This window comes from Dipodomys ordii, unplaced genomic scaffold (genome assembly GCF_000151885.1).
Source record: "Dipodomys ordii isolate 6190 unplaced genomic scaffold, Dord_2.0 Scaffold18, whole genome shotgun sequence".
Taxonomy (NCBI): Eukaryota; Metazoa; Chordata; class Mammalia; order Rodentia; family Heteromyidae; genus Dipodomys; species Dipodomys ordii.
Genome location: NW_012267234.1, coordinates 16831712 through 16847338, shown reverse-complemented (window position 1 = coordinate 16847338; position 15627 = coordinate 16831712). Strand labels below are relative to the sequence as shown.

At 57.6% G+C, this 15627-nt stretch overlaps 1 protein-coding gene across 1 annotated transcript in view; it reads right to left on the bottom strand.

Annotated features, from left to right (window-relative positions):
- Plcg2 (phospholipase C, gamma 2 (phosphatidylinositol-specific)) overlaps positions 1–14510 on the bottom strand; it is a 68663-nt gene extending 54153 nt beyond the window's left edge. The window contains exon 1 of the mRNA XM_013012701.1: positions 14053–14510. Within this exon, the coding sequence (XP_012868155.1) occupies positions 14053–14245 (193 nt within the window). The 5' untranslated portion in view covers positions 14246–14510. The remainder of the gene's footprint in view (positions 1–14052) is intronic.
- Between the last annotated feature and the right edge of the window lie 1117 nt (positions 14511–15627).

Sequence of the window (15627 nt, the reverse complement as noted above, 5' to 3'; positions counted from 1 at the left end):
TCCCTGAGCTTCTTTTGCGCAAGGCTAGCGCCCTACCACTTGAACCGCACCACCATTTGCAGCTTTTTCTGTGTATGTGGTACTGAGGAATCGAACCCAGGGCCGCATGCATGAGAGGCAAGCACTCTACCACTGAGCCACCCACGCAGCTCCTCTCCTGAAGACTTTAAAGCCAGGTTAAGTGTCTGTGCCACAGAGAGGTGCCACAGTATTCATTCAAGGTTCCTGCTGCCAAAGTCAATCATCAGATAAGAGGGGGGGTGCCCTCAGTCTTAGTGAGTGACCACAGAAGAGGCTGGGGCTCAGCCCCAGGGCCAGGCCAGGCCGGACAATGTCAGCTCAAGACCCTCAGGCTGATGACAGAGCCAAGCCCTGAGAGAGCCCAGGCGAGCACAGGCAGGGGTGGCTTGGACAGGCTGTGATCCTTCCACCTCTGCGTGTGTGTGCGTGTGTGTGTGTGTGTGCGTGCGTGCATGTGCACGCACATGTGCATCAGTCCTAGGGATTGTCAAGAGCGGTGCTCTACCACTTGAGCCACTTTTAGCTTTGTGCTGCTTACTTGGAGATAAGTCTCTCACATTTGTCACCCAGGCCGGCTTCACGCCACGATCCTCGGATCTCAGCCTCCTGAGTAGCCAGGATGACAGGCGGGAGCCACCGGCGGCCGGCCAGCTCCAGCTCTTTAAAGGGACTTTTGCCACAGGCCCCTGAGCCCCCCTTGGGCCCCCTCAGGACCCTGCACATGCCATGAGCAGGTCCCCAAGGCCAGGGTCAGGAAGCAGCGGCTGTCCTCGCGGAGAGCAGGGCCCCGTTTGCAGGCCTGGTCCTGACGCCCCTCGTGTGAGCCCCTTCCTCCCCAGCACTTCCCCTTTCTTGCTCGCCACGGCTGCCTGCGACTACTCTGTCCCCGGCCCGGCCTCCGCCCGCGCTGCCCACAGGACGCGCCCGCGCTTCACCCGCCTATCCCATAGTGACCTGCTCTGAACAGCCAGCCATCACCCCACGACCACCACCCCACCCCACCCCACCCCGAGCGTCCACTGAGCACCTGACTTCTCCAGGAAGTTAGGCAGAGAAGCGCATGCGCCTGCAGGAAGGGGGGGAGGGAGCTGGGGGGGATCCCCTGGGACTGGACCCCGTGACCTTTCCTAAAACATGGCTGCTGCCTGAGCAGAGGCCAGCAGAGGATCTCCACTCCAACCTGCCCACGGCACCCGGGGCGGTGAAGGTTTTGAGGGGGGCGGGGGGGGGGGACAAGCCCCGCCCCCACCCTCGGGGGTGAAGCCAGAGGCTGGACCATGGCCGAGCCCCCCCCTCCCCAGGTGACCACCACCGGGCTCAGTGCTTCCTACAGCGGCCCTGCAGGCCGGGGCTGCGGCTGGGGCCGGGCCTGCGCGCTGTGGTTAGCCCACGTTTCCCCACTGGGCCGGGCGTTTTGCAAACCCCAGGCCGGGCAGCGGCGGCCAGGAGGTGAGACACTTCCTTCCCCTGCGCCGGGCGGGGGGCGGGGCGGCCAGGGCCAGGCCCAGCCTCTGGGGTCCCCAGGCAGGGACGCCTCCTTACACAAGCGTCTGCGGCCCACAGCCTGGGCCCGGGATCCCCGCCCTGGGTCTCGCCCTGGACACTGCCCCGCACCCCTTCCTTCTCCCCACCCGGGGTGAGCAAAGGCTGGGCCTCCACAGGAGGCCACAGCACCAGGGAGGCCCACCGTGCCGCCCACGACGCGGACAATGTCCACGCACGGCCCACAGGCGCTGATGCCCTGAGCCACCCGCGGCCCAGGGGCCGGGCACCGTTCTTAGACAACCAACAGAGCTGCCGCAGGAACCCAGAGCAGAGAGTGCCGCCGCTTAAACTTCTACACCCCGCACGGCGTGAGCCGCTGGAAATCCCAGCTTCTCCGGAGGCGGAGATCGGAGGATCCCAATGCGAAGCTGGCCTGCGTGGGAAAGTCTGCTAGACTCGTATCTCCAGTTCACCAGTTAAAAAAACAAAGCAAAAACACCAGAAATGGGGGTGAGGCTCAAGTGGTAGAGCAGAAAAGCTAAAGGACAGCACCCAGGCCCTGAGTTCAAACCCCAGGACTGGCCTGCACGCACGTGTGTGTGCATGCACACACACACACACACACACACACACAGAGTGGTTCCAGTAAATGGGCATATCTGACCATAGCAGCTGTATCAGCTGAGCTGGCAGAATGCCAGGCTATAGAGAGGCTAAGACAAAAGCCTGTGAACAGTGACCTACCAAGGAAACCGAGGCGCGGGCTGGAGAGGGAGGCGGTGGGGATGGCGGTGGGGGAGGGGCAGCGGTGGCCCACATCTGGATTTGGGTGACAGCTGTAAGTCACTCACTCTTATTTTACTGAGCATCTAATATATTACTTTTTTGTCAGTCGTGGGGATTGAACTCTGGGCCTGGATGCTGTTTGTCCCTGAGCTCTTCAGCTTGCATGGCTCAGGTGGTAAAGATCTAGCTAATGAGCGAAAGCATCAGATGCGAAGTTTAAATCCTTGTCCCAGAAAAGGAAAAGAAAAAGAAAAAGAGTACAAGGGAAGATCAGGCAAGACAAGATCGCCACACGTGTAGTTCTCAAACTCACTTCCAGCCACTTTCCCAAAGCATAACACACAGTCCTCGACCACAGGGCCTTAGCACGTGCCAGGATTCACAACCTGTTCTCTTACAGTGCTCATTCTTCCTTCTGCACCTGCCTCCGTGCCCCTCCAGGTCCACACAAGCACAGCACAGTCAACAAGCCACGGCGGGGCATGCAGGGGGAGAGGCTGGCGGCCAAGGTCACCTCAAGGAGCTCCAGCCGTGAGCTTCAGAACGCCACCTGCTCTCACTTCCTTCTTGCCGGGGGTTTCATTTGGGCGTACATGCGCCGTGCGCCGTGCGCCGGGACTGGGGTCTGAACTCAGGGTCTCAAGCACGTGCATCATTTTGTTGCTGTTGCTCAACCTGCCTTTTTGTTTTTTTCTAATTGGATAAGAGTTTCACAGGCTTTCCTGCCTGAACTGGCCTCACAACTCCATCCTCAGATCTCAGCCTCCCAAGTAAGTAGGATTACAGGTGTGAGCCACCAGTGCCTGTCCCCCCCCCCGCCCTTTTTTTAATCTTTCTTAAGTTCCATAACTCAAAGAAAAGAAAGCCGTGTCACGGGGAAAGGGGTTCAAACGCACAGAGCGCCGTGGGCAGGCCTCACGCCACCCCACGCCTGGGACCCAGGCCCTGGAGGACAGCGTCCGTGTGTCCTCCCAGGATGTGGCATCACGCCCCCGCCGTGCCAACCAACCCTACGGCCGGCCGACTCGGAGGAAGACACCGGCCAAGATGACAGAGCGACCGAGGCCGGCCGGAGCCCCAGGAGGCTGCAGCAGGGCCCAGAGAGGTCGAGAGCCTGTGTCTGAGTGTCTGCTAAGTCAACGCTTGTAAAGGGAGGCTCTGCAGAAGCAGCCCGCAAACCCAGCCGGCCCACGCTGCCGACAGGCTGGGCCACGCGGTTCACGCACTGCACCTGTCCTGGTGTCCCCGCCCCCCAGACCCAGCGCAGATCCCCTGCGCCTGCCTGAGCCCTGCTCCCTGAGTTCAAGCCTTGCATCGCAAACACTAACAACAAAAGAGCCTTGGAATCATCTCCTCCAGGCCTGCCACACTGGCTGGAAGCAGCGAGGACTAAGCACGAGTTCTAGGCCAGGCGGAGGAGGAAGAGGAGGAGACAGGGGGTTAATGGGCATCTGCACCGTCCCGGTTGCACATCGAAGGCTTGCTTGCTTTTCTTTGCACACAGGCTGGTGTGATCATCACACACAGCGGCACAGAGAAGTTACGAAGCTTGTCTACAACCACTCAGACTGCAAGTGGTGGATCTGGGATTTGAACCTGTGCCTGTGTCTGGCTCTTGTTTGGTACTATTGAGACAAAAGGGTGGGGGAGGGGTGTTTGGACCTTTGAGCATGGTTTTGTCTTTTGTTTGCTTGTTTTAAGTTTGGTCCCCAAAAGTTGTTTGTAATGAAAACCTCTCGCTGTGGGAAGGAAATTATGCAAAGCCTGAGCACCGTCCCTCGGGCGGGGACTCGCGGACAGCGTCTATTTTCAGCGTCTGCACTCCAGTGCTCCACTCAGGGGCCCGGCGCTCACCGCCGGCTGCACGGGCTTGTTTTCAACAGTGGCCACTTCCTGGGGCTCAACCCGGGCAGGCGCTGAGCCTGTCAGACTCGGGGCCCAGCGCGATCGCCGAGGCCAGGGCACAGCCGACGGGCACCCAGGGTCCACCCGCCTCCAAAGGGGCAGCGGCACCGGATGGCCTACACCAGGACACACAGGCCTGCAGCCGCCAGCAAGGCCTGCGCCGCCCAGGCTGCTCCGATGTGCGTCGTGGTTCGCAGCCCCCCACCACAGACCACGCTAGACACGCCTCACCCCCACCACCCCGGGCAGGTGCAACAGTCCACACACACACACACACACACACACACACAGACACACACACACACACACACACACAGAGGTGGACACCTGCTTGGAGCACGCATGTAATCCCTACCAAATCCCACTCCACAGTAGTAACATTTTTCCCCCTCACTGCATAAAAGGGGAAACTGAGGCTAGGGCTCAAGGGTGTTTGCCTGGCATGAGTGAGGCCCTGGGTTCCAACACTGCAGAACACAAAATGGAAATGGAGGCTGGAATGTACTAGGGATGGTCCGTGCAGACCAGGGTACCACTCATAATAGTCAGATGCAACACAAGAAAGAGCACCCTGCCGGGCGCTGGTGGCTCACGCCTGTCAGCAGAGCTACTCAGGAGGCTGAGATCTGAGGATCGTGGTTCAAAGCCAGCCCGGGCAGGAAAGTCCATGCGACTCTTATCTCCAATGAACCACCAGAAAACTGGAAGTGGTGCTGTAGCTCAGGTGGTAGAGCGCTCGCCTTGAGCTGAAGAGCTGAGGGACAGCGCCCAGGCCCAGAGTTCAAGCCCCACAACTGACTGAAAGAAAAAAGAAAGAAAGGAAGAAGAAAGAACAAATGAACACCCTAAGTGCTCACTAAAAAGCTGACGCTTTTGTGATGGTAGGGACCCCCCGACTCCCCGAAATCCAAACAGCTTCTACAGATTTACAAAGATAAAAATCATCTCTTTCTGATCAACTCCCACGTGGCCTGCCCTCCACGCGGGCTGTCCCCACACGGCCTGCCCTCCACGCGGCCTGTCCCCACGCGGCCTGCCCTCCACGCGGCCTGCCCTCCACGCGGGCTGCCCTCCACACTCCCGTCTCCTTCCAGGGTGAGGGCGACGTGCTCCTGGGTTTCCATGGGAACGGGACAGAGGGCATCCGGGCGGCTGCTCCGACCACGCTGTCCACCCTCCATCCATCCGATGAAAGGTGTCCCCGGCGGCCCTGCCCGGCCCCTGCCCGGGCCACAGAGGCCTCCAGAAGCACAGGCACTGCTGGACAGACGACCCGAAAGCTCCGGATGCCCATCAGCTGTGCCACAACCAAGGGGCAGCACTGAGGCCGGCAGGGAGGATGGCCTGCACCCACGCAGGCCTCTACAAACACGCAGCCTCCACCCACGCGGGCCTCCACCCATGCAGGCCTCCACCCATGCGGGCCTCCATCCACACAGGCCTCCACCCATGCAGGCCCCCATCCACGTGGGCCTCTACACACACAGAGGCCTATACACACACACACACACACACACAGGCCTCCACACAGGCCTCCACACACACAGGTCTCCATCCACACAGGCCTCCACCCACGCAGGCCCCCATTCACATGGGCCCCTACACACACACACACACACACACACACACACACACACACACACACACACACACAGGCCTCCACCCACACAGGCCTCCACCCACGCAGGCCCCCATCCACATGGGCCTCTACACACACACACACACACACACACACACACACACACAGCAGGCCCCCATCCACGTGGGCCTCTACACACACAGAGGCCTATACACACACACACACACACACACACACACACACACACACACAGGCCTCCACCCATGCAGGCCCCCATCCACGTGGGCCTCTACACACACAGAGGCCTATACACACACACACACACACAGACACACACACACACACACACAGGCCTCCACCCACACAGGCCTCCACCCATGCAGGCCCCCATCCACGTGGGCCTCTACACACACAGAGGCCTATACACACACACACACACACACACACACACACACCCAGGCCTCCACCCATGCCGCGCCACCATGCACCTGGTGCATGCTGGTCATGACACAAGGGCAGAAGCGACGCATCAATGCCATGAGCACTCGCAGGAAGAGCCCCCAGAGCACAGGCACGGGTCTGGTGGAGCATGAGACTGAGCAGGGTGGCAACAAGCCCAGGCTCTCGGGGAGGAGGGCGGCGGCCACGGACCCCTGGTGGGGCCTCACCGCGGAGGGCTGCGCACAGCAGCGCCCACACCCTCGCGCAGCCCGCCGCGCACGCGGTACAACCTGGCCTCACAGGTCAGGGACCAGCCCTGTCACAGGGGAAGTGTCGAGCCGGCCGCAGAGGAACCGGCGAGCGCGGGCTCCAGGCCCCTCCCCGGTCAGACTTCCCCTTCGGGTCCCTCCTCCCACCCCGAAGTGCTCCCTGAGCTCCTTCTCCCTCAAGGATTGAGGGACACTGGACAGGAGACGCAGGTGTGAGCAACAGGTGTGAGCTGCGCGGGGGATGCCGGTGTGAGCTACGCAGGGGATGCAGGTGTAAGCTATGCAGGGGATGCAGGTGTGATCTACACGGGGGATGCAGGTGTGAGCTGCGCGGGGGGTGCAGGGGTGAGCTGCGCGGGGGATGCAGGTGTGAGCTGCGCGGGGGATGCAGGTGTGAGCTATGCAGGAGATGCAGGTGTGAGCTGCGCGGGGGATGCCGGTGTGAGCTACGCGGGGGGTGCAGGGGTGAGCTGCGCGGGGGATGCAGGTGTGAGCTGCGCGGGGGATGCAGGTGTGAGCTGCGCGGGGGATGCCGGTGTGAGCTACGCGGGGGATGCAGGTGTGAGCTGCACGGGGGATGCAGGTGTGATCTACGCGGGGGATGCAGGTGTGAGCTGCGCGGGGGATGCAGGTGTGATCTACGCGGGGGATGCAGGTGTGAGCTGCGCGGGGGATGCAGGTGTGAGCTGCGCGGGGGATGCAGGTGTGAGCTGCGCGGGGGATGCAGGTGTGATCTACGCGGGGGATGCAGGTGTGAGCTGCGCGGGGGATGCAGGTGTGAGCTGCGCGGGTGATGCAGGTGTGAGCTACGCAGGAGACGCAGGTGTGAGCTGTGCTGACGATGCAGGTATGAGCTACACGGGGGATGCAGGTGTGAGCTATGCAGGAGATGCAGGTGTGAGCTGCGCGGGGGATGCAGGTGTGAGCTACGCAGGAGACGCAGGCGTGAGCTGTGCTGACGGTGCAGGTGTGAGCTACGCGGGGGATGCAGGTGTGAGCTATGCAGGAGATGCAGGTGTGATCACAGGAGATGCAGGTGTGAGCTGTGCTAACGATGCAAGTGTGATCTACACAGGAGATGCAGGTGTGAGCTGTGCTGATGATGCAGGTGTGATCTACACAGGAGAAGCAGGTGTGAGATGCGCGGGAGATGCAGGTGTGATCTACTCTGGAAATGCAGGGGTGAGCTACACAGGAGATGCAGGTGTGAGCTGCGTGGGGGATGCAGGTGTGATCTACACTGGAGATGCAGGTGTGAGCTACACAGGAGAAGCAGGTGTGAGCTGCGCGGGAGATGCAGGTGTGATCTACACAGGAGATGCAGGTGTGAGCTATGCAGGAGATGCAGGTGTGATCACAGGAGATGCAGGTGTGAGCTGTGCTGACGATGCAGGTATGAGCTGTGCTGACGATGCAGGTGTGATCTACTCTGGAAATTCAGGTGTGAGCTGCACGGGAGATGCAGGTATGATCTACTCTGGAGATGCAGGTGTGAGCTACACAGGAGATGCAGGTGTGAGCTGCGCGGGGGATGCAGGTGTGATCTACACAGGAGATGCAGGTGTGAGCTATGCAGGAGATGCAGGTGTGATCACAGGAGATGCAGGTGTGAGCTGTGCTGACGATGCAGGTGTGAGCTGTGCTGACGATGCAGGTGTGATCTACACAGGAGATGCAGGTGTGAGCTACGCGGGGGATGCAGGTGTGATCTACACTGGAGATGCAGGTGTAGCTACGCGGGAGATGCAGGTGTGATCTACACAGGAGATGCAGGTGTGAGCTACGCAGGGATGCAGGTGTGAGCTATGCGGGAGATGCAGGTGTGAGCTGTGCTGATGCTGCAGGTGTGAGCTACACGGGAGACGCAGGTGTGAGCTACGCAGGGGATGCAGGTGTGAGCTGCACTGGAGATGCAGGTGTGACCTATGCTGGAGATGCAGGTGTGAGCTACGCTGGAGACGCAGGTGTGAGCTATGCTGACGATGCAGGACACAGAGCTTGTTTGGCCTTGAACTGACCAACATTTTCACATTGACAGGAGTCCCTCTGAGACTCTGCATACACACTTGGGTCTCCTTGAATAGCAAATGTAGCATGAGAACTTGAGAGAGAGAGAGAGAGAGACAGAGAGAGAAACAGAGAGACAGAGGGAGACAGAGAGACAGACACGGAGAAAGACAGAGAGAGAGAGAGAGAAAGTGAGTACTGGGGCTTGAACACAGGTCCTGGGTACTATTCTGAGTTTGCATCTTTCCACTTAAGACTAGAGCTATACCACTTGAACCACAGCTCTACTTCCAGCTTTTGGGTGGCTAATTGGAGATAAGAATCTCACTCATGGGTTGAGAAGTTGGCTCAGTGGTAGAGCACTTGCCTTGCACGCATGAGGCCCTGGGTTCAATTCCTCAGCACCACATAAGCAAAAAGAAAAAAGCCAGAAGTGGTGCTGTGGCTCAAGTGGTAGAGCGCCAGCCTTGAGCTGAAGAGCTGAGGGACAGCGCCCAGGCCCAGAGTTCAGGCCCCACGACCGGACCCAAAAAAAAAGAGTCTCACGCACTTTCCTGCCTGGGCTGGCTTCAAATCGCCATCCTCAGATTTCAGACTCCTGAGTAGCTAGGATGGCAGGTGTGAGCCACGGTGCCTGGGAGAACTTTAATCAACCAAGGCTTTAGGGACATAGGACACAGCTGACACAGTGGAACCTGCACGAAAGGGTGGACAGTGTCCCTCAGGATGACAGAGGGTGAGGAAGCTTCTAGAACAATGAGACACACCTCCCACACTCTTCCCACTGAGCACATAGGTCTGTTTCTTCTCCCTGCCCTGGAAACCCACTTTGACCAATAATAACCTGAGATAGAGTGATAGCCGGGCGCTGGTGGCTCACGCCTGTCATCCTCGCTACTCAGGAGGCTGAGATCTGAGGATCACAGTTCCAAGACAGCCACAGGAAGGAAAGTCCGTGCGACTCTTATCTCCAATGAACCACCAGAAAGTCGGAAGTGGTACTGTGACCCAAAGTGGTAGAGCATGAGCCTTAAGCAAAAGAGCTCAGGGACGGTACCCAGGCCCTGAGTTCAAGGCCCAGTATTGGCACACAAAAAGTGGTATCATGAAAGCTCCCAGGCCCAGACTTCAGAAACCTTGAGGGCTTCTCCTCTCTCTCTTATTCATTCGTTTACATGTAGATGTGCACGAATGCCCACGGAAGCCACGCGGACAGCGGGACAGAGCCAAGGCCAGGCTGCTCTTGGAAGTGATGACGCGCATGCCCAGGGCCGCAGGTGAGGCCTAGCAGGGGCCACAGGGCCACAGGGAGTAGAAAGGCCACGTTAGAGGTGTCAGCTGCCCATCCCTGGGTGCCCATCAGGACAAAACGTCCCAGGGTCCCCCAGAGAAGCAGAAACCACCTCCGCCTCCTTGCGGCTACATTCACGGCCCCCGGCGCCTGCCTGGAGCCCCGTCTCTCCTTGTTCTGCAGTGGGAAGGCCCCGATGTCGGTTCAAGGCTGCACACGGCACGAGACAGAGCTGGAACTCCAACCCTGATCTGGTGGTTTGGGGCCCCAGGCGGCCCCCAGCCCCTCAGGACTCTCCTGGCCATTCTCACTGGCAGACATCACAGATTCAACCCCCTTGGGGCACAGTGAGGCTCACCTCCAAAACAGCCAGAAGGAAAACACAAAATGGCGTGGCCCCACCCAAGGGAGCCGGTAACGCCCCCAACAGACCAACCAGAGCAACCCCACACTGAGGTATATGTCCTAAATAACCGAAAGCCCTCGCCGAAGCCAAAGCCGTGCATGGATATCCACAGGGACGCAGTGTGCTAACACCCAAAAGACGGAAGGAATCCCATGTCCATGAAGCAATGGAGGAATGGAGGATGTGTGTGTGTGCGCGTGCGTGTGTGTGTGTGTGTGTGTGTGTGTGTGTGTGTGTGTGGTAGTCCTGGGGCTGGGGCTGGGGCTAGGCGCTGTCCCTGAGATTTAATGCTCAAGGCTAGTGCTCTACCACTTTGAGTCATAGCTCCACATCTGGTTTTGGGGGCATTGTTAGAGATAAAAGAGCCTGATGGCCTTTTCCTGCCCAGGCTGACTTCAAACTTCGATCCTCAGATCTCAGCTTTCTGAGTAGCTAGGATTACAGGCATGAGCCACCAACACCTGGATTCAATGGGTGGTCTATTCATGGAACGGAATCCTACTCAGACATATAAAAGCAGCACTGGCGTACTCCACACAGCATGGAAAACCTCAAAAACACTACTGTAAACAAAAGAAAGCACACACCAAAGGTCTCACACTAAGTGTTGCCACGAATATGAGATGCTCAAAAGAGGCAGATCCATAGGGATCGCGGCTTTCCAGGCCTGAGAGAAAAGGGTTCGGGGACAGGGTATGCACTAGGCCGGACTGAGAGCCTCCTGTATGCCTCCAACATAACTAGGATCTAGATAGGCTCAGGCCACCACACCAGCTGTAGATCTCAGGAAGCTGAGATCTAAGGATCATGGTTCAAAACCAGCCCTGGCAGGAAAGACCATTAAACTCTTATCTCCAATTAACTGCCAGAAAACTGGAAGAAAGTAGTAAAGCTCTAGCCTTGAGTGAAAAAGCTTGGGGACATCGCCTAGGCCCTAAGCTCATGCCCCATGACCAACACACACACAAAAAACATTTAGCACAGTACTGGAGATTGAACACAGGCCCTGGAGTTTGCTCAGCAAGTGCTCTGCCATCTGAACCACGGAAGTTTGGCTTTTGGTTTGGCTTTCAGATGGCATTCTGTAACATTGTCCCGGCCAGACTCAGCCGGCTACGAAGCTAACCATGGCCCTTCTGGCTGAAAGCGGTCCTTTTTATGCCTGAAAATGGCTCTTAGCAAATAGGATCTCTGATCCAAGATGAGGAAGCAATGTATGACCACCAAGGCAGAAGTCACCTGTCCAGGCAATGGAATATTACACAGCAATAGAAAGGAAGAAAGCCCTGACACGTGCTGCAATGAAGATTAAGTCCAAAACATGCTAAATCAGAAGTCAGAAGCGAAGGCCACAATTATGATTGCTTCATGTGAAATGTCCAGGATCAGCAAATACGCAGGGCAAATTTACTATTGCCAGGAACTGAGGCAGAGGAGGCAACTGCTAAGTGTGTGGGATTTGAAACCGTTTTAATATTAACTGATTGCACTGGCACCGATCCATAAACACACTAAAAAGCAAACAAACTAGGTTATACATCATAATGGATGAATTCTATGGCAGGCTTCAATAGAACTATTGTTTGATAAAGTGAAAATGATAAAAAATAAATAAAAATGGTAGCTCTCCTCTTGATAAGGATAATTAGAAGTGTTGGTTAGCTATACAACAACACCTGTCAATGAAACACCTACTGAGGGAAGCTTCCAGAAGCTAAAAGGAAGGGAATGGAAATAAGTTCAAGTCCTTTCAATCCAGAGAAAATTCTGCTGGGGACTCTGCACAGCTAGGTATTTTTGGAACCCACTTCAATTTGGAAGTCACTGAAGCCTTATTCACGTGTGTGTGGGTGCGCGTACGCACACGTGCTCATGTGTGTATGCATGTGTACGCACACGCATGGGCACCCACCTGCCAGCACTGCATCTTGAGCCCCCTGCCTGGATGCTATTCCTGAGCATCTTTGTTCTAGGCTCTGCTCTACCACTTGAGCCACATCTCCACTTCTGGTTTTTGCTGGTTTGGAGATACAGGTCTCACAGACTTTCCTGCCCGAGGTTGCTTTGAACCTAGATCCTCAGATCTCAGCCTCCTGAGTGGCCAGGATGACAGGCGGGAGCCCCCCATGCCCGGCTCAAACATGGGAAGGAAAAGAGACGCCAGCAAGAGTCAGCACGGCCAGCCCCGAGCGCCAGCCGCCAGGCCTGGCTGGTCACTCCACGGGGGGAGGCGGGCCGAGGGAGGAGAACAGCAGCCTTCATCCGGGCTCCCCACACACCCACGCAGCGGTGCCGTCAGGGACAGACTCTTGATCCTGTGGCCAAGAGAAGCCTGATGGCTGCTGAGGTTTTCCCAGCCCAGCCAGAGCAAACACCGTCAGGAGGGAAGGAAGCACGGCCACGCCCGCGGGACGGGGCTTTCGCTGCCCCATTTGCAAGCTCTGCCCAGACCCTGGCAGGCGTGGAGGTGGGGCGGATGGACGAACACACTGACCACACTGGGCCCCGGCCCTGTGCGTGGCCTTCTGGTCCTCCTGCGGAGATCCGTGCTATGGAAAATACCAAGAGAGGGCCTCAAGTTGGCTCTGAAAGTGTTCCCAGAACGGATGGCTGACACAGGAAAATAGGAGACTACACAATATCCAAAACCAATAAGACGCCGGGCTGATCCCCAGGCTGGGTAACTGATGCCTTTAAAACTGTATGGAGGGTGACACTGTCCAAAGACAAATGTACTCGCTACCTGCCTCAGGTAACGCTGACCCCTCTTCATGATGCCAAGTTAAAGAAAAGATATGGAAACTGGGCGCCGGTGGCTCACGCCTGTCATCCCAGCTACTCAGGAGGATGAGATCTGAGGATCGTGGTTCAAAGCCAATCCAGGCAGGAAAGTCCATGAGACTCTACTGTCCAATGAACCACCAAAAATGCAAAGGATGATTACGACACTCACAGTAAACGTCCTGCATTGAGCTGTCACCCGGCAGCCACGCCCAGAACGTGTCCAGGCCAGGAAAGAATGGGGATAAGTCAGCACCCCCAGGTAATTATGAAGTGGAGGGGAAAAAGGTACAGAGGGTTGTATAGGAGTTCCCATTTGTGTAAAACGTACACACACATATTACACAAGCATAAAGTGTTTCTGGAAGACAAAAGAAATTGGTACCAAGCGAGCCTGGGGGGGGGGGTGAAGGACCTGGCGAGACACACCGATGAGCGGCCTCAACCCCCGCTCTCTGGCCCGTTGTCTTGTGTTGCTTTGTTACTCAAGACAGCCTCGGTTGGCCTCAAACTAGAGATTCTGCCTGAGTGCTGGGATTCAAGGAATGTGTTTTAAATTTTCGATTAAAAACAAATCAAAAGTCAAGCGCGGCCCCTGCACACAGAGCTGGATGTGCTAACAAATCGGGAAGGAGGTGAGGGAGAGGAGAGGCAGCTCCTCCACCAGAACCAGAGTGGTGCTGGAAAGTTCTAGAACCTTCAGCCTTGTGTTTGCTCTCTTGGACAGAGCCAAGAAAGGCCTCTCCCTGCTGGGGTCCGCAGGAAACCCCAGCCGGCATTTGGCTACAAAGCTGGGCGTTTCCACGGGCCGAGGCCACCGAGCTCCCGTGGGGATGGACACCCTGCCCAGCCGCCAGGGGCCGCACGGTGTCGGAATGCCAGTTTCCAAACTGGCCAGTTCCACACGTCTGTCACGGCACAGAACTTTTCCTGGATGCACTTTCTCCATAGAGCAAGCTCTGTGCGCTGACAAGGTAGAAACTCACTCACCGGAGCACCAACCACCAAAGGCAGGAGGGGAGGGAGGCGGGGAGCAGGGGAGGGGCCCGACGGGCAGCGGCCCGGCCCAACCAGTACTCACAGAAGCCTTCCATCTTGTCCGCCGTCTTACTCCACGCCACTTGCCGCGTCTCCATGATCACCTGCACGGTCCTGCGCTCGGGGGTGCACTTGCGGAAACTAAACACGGTCATGACAGTGCCCAGCTCCAGAGCCCTCTTGAGCTGACTCTTCTCATGCTCGGGAAGGGCGTCCACGTTGCCCACGGTGGTCATGGTCGGTCACGCCGGGCAGGAGCAGCAGAAGCAAGCACTCTGGTGGGGCGGGATGAAGAGTTCAATCAGCTCAGGTGGGGCGAGTTAGCTAACAGGTCATGGCTGTGAGGAAGAGAAGGTTCTAGTAAGAGGAAGTCGCTGGCCAGTGGGAGAATCCATGCAGGTGGCGGGGCCTAAATGGAAATCCAGCTGTGGGAGGCGCCTGACCTCCCGACCCACCCGCAGAGCAGCTTTGAATAACCAAATCACGCAGCCCTCGGGTCCAGAGGTCCAGCGTGGGATCAGCAAAGCAGCCCCGATGGGCTCCAGCACCCCGCGCTCTCCTCCTGCGGCGTCTAACACCGCCCCACGCCCAAACCAGGAACAGACAAAAAGAAAAGCCGTCCCAACATGTCTGTAAAGTCCTGAGAGACTGGAAAGCAAACCAAAATGGCAGGAAACGTCAAATCCCAGGGGAGCTGCCTGCCAGGCCTCCGTCCATCCATCCATCCCTTCTAAGCAGGCAGCTGGAACGTTCTGGAAGGCGAAGCCACAGCCGAGCGCCCGTGTGCGTGGGCGTGGGTGGCAGGTGCTTATCAGAGAGGCACTTAGGCCCAAGTTCTGGAGAAATCCTTGTCTGAGCATTCTCACACCCACAAGCAAACTCTGGCAGCAAACCCAGAATGGAACCCTCTCCTCTGCCGGCTCCCCTGGGGTCCCAGCCCTCCCCGTCTTCTGATTACCTGCCCTGGGGTGCCCCATCAGCCCTGACCCTTGGGGGCCATGCTCAACCCAGCAGACAGAAAGACTTCAGGACAAGAATCAAACCATGTCATCTAGCCGAGCACCTGAGGCTCACGCCTGTAATCCCATCCCAGCCTGGGCAGGAAAGTCCCTGAGACTCTTTATGTCCAATTAATCACAGAAAAAGTCAGAAGTGGTGCTGTGGCTCAAGTGGTAGAATGCTAGCCTTGAGCAAAAAAAGGAGCTCAGGGACAGCGCCCAAGCCCAGAGTTGGAGCCCTAAGACCAGGAAAAAATGTTACCCTGCTCCAAGCCCTGCAGCGGCAGCCCGAGCGCGCCTCCACACCGCTCCCTTATTCTGGCCCCAAACAGACAGAGACACTGCGTGCGCCCCAGACCGTGAGGGACCCAGAGGATCCTGAGATGAGCCTCCATTCCCAGCTGTGGAAAAGAAAGTGAACCGCACAGCTGCGCTCAGGTACCTGAGACCTTACAACAAGGCTGCAAGGACAGCGCTCCTAAGCCTGGTGTGCGGTGCATCCTTATCCCCCCCCCCATCTCTCCAAATTCCCTTAACAGCTCCACCCCCTCCCAGGTGTTACTCTGTAACAACTTCAAGGTTACAAAATAGCTCTATAGAGAGACCCCATTCTAACACCA